Source organism: Lepisosteus oculatus, chromosome 6, assembly GCF_040954835.1.
Source record: "Lepisosteus oculatus isolate fLepOcu1 chromosome 6, fLepOcu1.hap2, whole genome shotgun sequence".
In the NCBI taxonomy this organism is placed as follows: domain Eukaryota; kingdom Metazoa; phylum Chordata; class Actinopteri; order Semionotiformes; family Lepisosteidae; genus Lepisosteus; species Lepisosteus oculatus.
This window is the reverse complement of record NC_090701.1, coordinates 9,292,652-9,298,737: the sequence shown is the minus strand read 5'-3', so window position 1 is coordinate 9,298,737 and position 6,086 is coordinate 9,292,652. Positions and strand designations below refer to the sequence as shown.

At 35.2% G+C, this 6,086-nt stretch overlaps 1 protein-coding gene across 1 annotated transcript in view; it reads left to right on the top strand.

The window, feature by feature from the left end:
• The first annotated feature begins 2,798 nt into the window (after positions 1-2,798).
• The window catches only part of LOC102685667 (V-type proton ATPase 116 kDa subunit a 1), a 50,287-nt gene continuing 46,999 nt past the window's right edge, over positions 2,799-6,086 (top strand). The window contains exons 1-3 of the mRNA XM_015354634.2: positions 2,799-2,870; positions 2,986-3,110; positions 3,484-3,562. Of these exons, the coding sequence (XP_015210120.2) occupies positions 2,994-3,110; positions 3,484-3,562 (196 nt within the window). The 5' untranslated portion in view covers positions 2,799-2,870; positions 2,986-2,993. The remainder of the gene's footprint in view (positions 2,871-2,985; positions 3,111-3,483; positions 3,563-6,086) is intronic.

Below are 6,086 nucleotides of genomic sequence, written 5' to 3'. Positions count from 1 at the left end.
TTCTGAACTAATTTATTCCTTCAAAGTGGAGTTATGCTGGAAATCAAAGAGCTCCAGTTATAATTCCAGTGCGACTTTCCTGTAGTCGATTGACATTAGGCATGACACTAGCTTCAGTGTCTTTTTGATCTTCTCAAAGTGAAGAGACAAGAAAATTTTCAGTGCCACCTATTTACAGATAACTGTGTGTTTGCCGGTCTGCTTCCAAGTATTTGAGTGTTGGAGAATGAACAAACACTTTGATTTGAGAATAAAATTAACTTCACCTAATTTTATTCTCAAATCAAAGTGTTTGTTCATGAAAAGTGTGAAGCTTTAAAGCTTCACACTTTTCTTAGCATCTACAGTACAGATTAGTGAAAATGTCTTTAATTTGCTCCCATGCTCACTGAAACTCATTTCCTAAGTTAGGCCAAAGAACAATTGTATGATAAATTGCACCCTGTTGTTCAACATAAGTGTCTTCAAGAAGTCTTCAAGAAACAGTCCCTTTAGTCTTATGCAGTTCACTGCTTTCTTTGCTGTGCAAACAACAGGATAACCAACCAGATCGTTTTTTCCTCACAGCCACCTGATGTATAATATAGCGCTGGGCTGCAGAAATGCAAGGTAGTCTCTTGTACTTTACTGATTCATTTGCTGTGCCTTTTATTGAATTTATTGTAAGGAATCTCTGTAATTTTGTAGTTGTTACTCTCACAAAAATCATATCCTGTGCTCTTGATGTCCTTGCTGACATGGGAAGGTCAATAAAGCTTTGTTCTTTCTTTAACTCAGAAGTTAAGACTTCTTCAATCAATAATATTTACATAATTTTTCAGAGCACACCATGCCAGAAACATCGACCATGCATCCTTTCAAAGATTTTTTTTACTCCTTCACTAAAAACCTTCTTTAGCATTCTTTAACATCAGAACATAACTTTTTGCAGTTGCTTCTTTAACTACAGCTAGTTGACAAAATATTTGTAAGTTGTAGCAGGTTTCTCAGATTTAATTGCCCTTTCCTCAGTTGCTAAGTTACTGTAATAATTAGGATGTTTAATGTAAAACGGACATTTGGATTGTACTCCCTGAACACCATGATGCTCTCCTGACAAATCAACCATTCTGTGATAATGGCTCAGCACTCACCATTCCCTTTTCTTTTTCGTCTTGCTGTCATCATTTTGGTAACAAAGCATGTAATTAAAAAAAAACATCTGCTGCCCGTATATCAAATGCTATTTTGCAGGATTGCACACATTTGAGATGAATATAAAATAGCATCATACTGTATACAGTATGTTACATAGTTGGAATTTTTAATACACTTTTCAACTAAATTGAATCAGAAGATTCCGAACTGTATAGGGAAGTGTTAGGCTGGATAGAAAGTGTTTGGTCCAGAGATGTTATTTCAAAATCAGGTTAAGCACCGACATTGATCAATTTAATACATTTTTATATATTTATAAAAATATCTCAGTCTTTCTGGATTTCCTTACCTAAATGCTTTTTTTGGTGCATTACAAAAAGTTGAAAGGCATAGTTGTCTGTGTTTCCTGTCCCAATGTCAGTTTATTTTGAGAACCTAACCATTGACACTACTTTTCCTTGGATTGTCTGTCTCAATGTTACAGATATATAAGGATCTCTTTCTTGAGCTGCAAGATATATAAAAAATATAACTGTGAAACTGTAAACATGATTTATAACATACATCACAACTTAAATCCACTTTTTACAATATTAAACAGGGCCCTCACTATTTTTGTAATTAATATCAGGCAGCTATGTTTTTTGAAGAAATCTAGTGCAAGCTGGTTGTGCTTCATTTTATAATCCCGCATCTTTTCTACTAATCAAAGGAATATTACTTGTCTACTTGTTATTACAACAAAGAAAAACAGCTGACCAGAAATTTAAACTAGTGGAAAAAGATATCAAATTCACAGCTACCTTTTTCAAAAAAGTTACATTACAGATGGAAAACTCAAGTTCGGCCACTTACAATATTTCACATTCAAACTAAAATCTGCAGGTTTTTATTCTTAATACTGTATATGACCTAATTAAGCAAATTATTTGTTCAATCAAAAACTCAGTGAACTCACTATTTTGAGGATTCCACTACATGGCATTAGGAAAATAAATTCATACTGTACAAGTGCTATAAAAAACATAGTAACCAAATAGGTGTGCAAAAGTGTAGAAGAAATGAAAAGTGTAGAAGAAATGAAAAAAATGCATCTGTAAAAGCAATAATGAAATATTACTGCAAAGGCTAAGAAACTAAAAGCTGGTAGGGCAGATACCAACAAGGATCGTGGATGGCCAAAAATACTGTAGTGGATTTCAATAGACCAAAAACTGAGAAGTCCGGATAAGGACAAGTGGCTTTGGAATAAGGGAAGGAATTATTAAAATTACTAAAAACAATTCAAATTCACAATTTTGAAGGCTGTAGATTTTTTGAGTGTTTTTGAAAAATATACATTACTCAGGTTTTGTTAAAGATTTACCACAGAGGATTGTCACTTACATCTGCTCCCGTCCTCCCCTATCAATCTCATTCCATGAGTATGCCAATGAATCTAGCACAAAATCAGTACCCCATTTGAACTGTCCTGTGAGTGGGGAGCAGAAACACGACCGCAAAAGAGATATTGATTTGTGTGTCGCAAACACTCTATCGATCTTCTGTCTGATATGCCCTGAAACGAGTTCTGCTAATGTGTCTCACAAAACAAAAATGCAATTATCAACTCCATAATCTGCTGTTCAGGGGGATCCAGCTGTTCTATCTCTTTGTTTGGTTTGTATTCTCTGACATTCAATCAGTACCTCTTTGTTTCAAGTACATTTCGAACAGCAGTCTGCTGTCACCTGGTATGAAAACCTTTATAAATTTTAATCTGAAACATTTGGTGGTTTGGAAAGCTGCAAGCAAGGAAGGAGGGTTGTGAAAACTTATCGTCCACTCTCTTTATTTTCATCATTACAGGATCCAAGATGGGCTCTTTCTTTCGAAGTGAAGAGATGTGTTTAGTTCAGCTTTTCTTCCAAACAGAATCAGCACACTATTGCATAAATGAGCTGGGGGATCTGGGCCTGGTGCAGTTCAAAGATGTAAGTATGATTTTCAGTTGTGAAAGATTTTCTGTCATACAGAATCATTGCTGTTATCAAATCAAAAGCCCATCTTCTGTACTTCTGACAGAAAAGCAAAATACTGTGAAATATATATTAAAAATACTCATTTCACTACCCAGTTTTGCTTGTTTATGTCCTGATTACTTCACACAAATGCTGCTACCACGCAATACTGAAATCTGATTATATTTTCTAACATTATTATAACTGTCAAGACTTGGATTTTAAAACATAATGAAAAAACTTTGCAATAAGCAAACTACAAGATATTAAATTCTGTTATGTCTATGTGAACTGTGGTGTTTGGAGTGCTCATTATTGACCATACTTATATATTCGTTTCATCTAGCTGAACCCTGGGACTGTAGCCTTCCAGAAGAGGTTTGTGAATGAAGTAAAAAAATGTGAAGAGATGGAAAGGATACTACGTAAGCTTTTTTCTGCTTTTTATGGCCTGTCTTTGACACATATGATCTGACAGAACTGACCTAAAGGATTTGCATTATATACTGAGACACATTAAAATTGCAGCTAATAAATATGGGAACCTGTAGTATTTGTTGTAATTCTAAAAGCTCTCAATATGTACAGTATAACTGGAGACAACATTTAATGGTTCTTGTAACCCAAACCCTACACTGGCCTGAAATGCCCACTTATTTCAAAAGCCTTTTTACAGCATAAGACACATATTATTGAAGATCCTCAATTTCCATCAGTTTTTTTAAATGGTATTTACTGTTTTAGACTCATACTTTTTGGTTTGAGGATCATTTTCAAATCTGATGAGTGGACTTCAGAGACAGATGGCAGGATTGCTTTGTTGAAACCCCAGCTAGGGTTAGGGTTAATATTAGTTAGACATTTTTTATGCTCAGTGCTGGATTTTGGGTCCCAGGGGAAGTTAAGAATGAGTGGAAATTTGCTCCTATCTACAACTTTTATTCTGAGACTTTTAGCTGTCTGTTTTGTAAAATTGCAGTGTCTGGGAATTATATTACAAAACTGAGTCAGATCAAAAGTTGTTATAAAACTCATTCAGCTTAAACTCTCTTAGTTTCATCATTTAACTTGCAAATAGATGTATATTACTGGAGTCAACATTTAGTGGTTCTTGTAAGCCAAACCCTACAGTGGCCTGAAATGCCCACTCATTTCAAAGCCCTTTTTATAGCACTTTTCAGCTGGACACACATTATTGAGTACCGTCAATTTCCAACACCATTTTTCAATGTTTTTTATTGTTTTAGACTCATCCTTTTTGGTCTGAGGATCATTTTTAAATCTGATGAGTGGAGAGACAGATGGCAAGATTGCTCTGTTGAAACCACAGCTAGGGTTATGGTTAACATACTCACACTAGATAGACATTTGTTATGCTCAGTGCTGGATTTTGGCTCCCAAGGGAAGTTTAGGACGAGTGGTAATTTGCCCCTATCCGCAACTTTTTTGTTTGGAGACTTTTGGCCACTTATATTGTAAACTGCAGTGTTTGGCAATTGTTTTTCAAAACTGAGTCAGATGAAAACCTGTTCTACTGGATAAACTCTCTTAATTTTACCTTTTAATGTGCAACTAGATGTACAGTATAACTGGAGTCAACATATAATTGTTTTTGTAACCCAAACCCTGTACGGGTCTGAAATGCCCTATCATTTAAATACCATTTTCACTGCATTTTTCAGCTGATTGAAAATTTCCCTAAATGGGATGCATAATTGAAGACAATTTCAATGTGCTTGTGTCGATTATTTTTGATTCTTTTTGACTTATACTTTAAATTTTTCAGCACATTTTGAAATCTGATGACTGGAGGGCTTCAGAGACAGATGGCAGGTTTGCTCTGTTGAAGCCGCAGCTAGGGTTAGGGTTAGCATTCCCAAATATTTTTTACACTCAGTGCTGGATTTTGGGTCCAAAGGGAAGTTTAGGACGAATGGTAATTTGCTCTTATCTACAGTTCAACTTTTATTCGGAGACTTTTATCTGCCTAGTTTTGTAAATTGCAGTGTCTAGGAATTATATTACAAAATTGAGTCAGATCAAATGTTGTTATAAAACTCATTCTGCTGGATAAACTCTTTCAGTTTCTTCATTTAACTTGTATATAGATGTACTTATACGGTATTTATATTAGATTTTAATATTGTATTATTGTATGGGCCACAGGGGCTCAAGTAAGGAGTGTCTCACACCCTGTTACAACATCCTCATTAGAATGCATGGATCCTAAAAGGAAGCCATAACTGTGATATGAACAAAGTAAATCTTTGAAAATAAAAATGAATATCTTTCCTAAATGGTTGCACATGTTCAAATAATAACCTCCCCCACCGTCAATTTAACTGAATGTTTTTGACGTTATGTTTCCAGCTGAAGTGTTCTGTTATCTCTGTTATATAAGATCTAGATCCCACCAATGAAATCAATTAGAAAAGCAGTCATCTTCCTTCAGCTTAGATGTGCAAATACATTACAGCTTAAAATACTGTATTTGTATCCTTTTCTTGGTTTCTGACCTTCTACAGATTTTTCCTTGAGTTGGTCTGAAATTCCTTAGCCTTCATGGTTGACTTTTGTGCTTGCTTACCACGGGTCCTTATAGAGTTCACTCAGCTAATTGTGCTGCTTCTTAATTTTGCGCACCTGAACTAATTTAGGGTTGCCACAGCACAGGTTCTGAATACTACAAAAGCAATCATGGCTTTTCCATTTTTCTTTCATACTGCTTATCTACTGTATTTACTTATGTCATTGTGTTCTTTGCGGCTTGGATGTACAGTATGGATTGCATTGTGCATATAACAGGTAGTACTTGCTGTTTCAAAGTGTCGTGACTGCAGGCTTTAAAGCAACACACTAAACCTATGGAAAGTGTGGTACCCATGAAGAATTGAAGATCTTCAGAAGATGGCGGTCATTATTAGAGCAGGAGCCTTATTTTGCCAAACA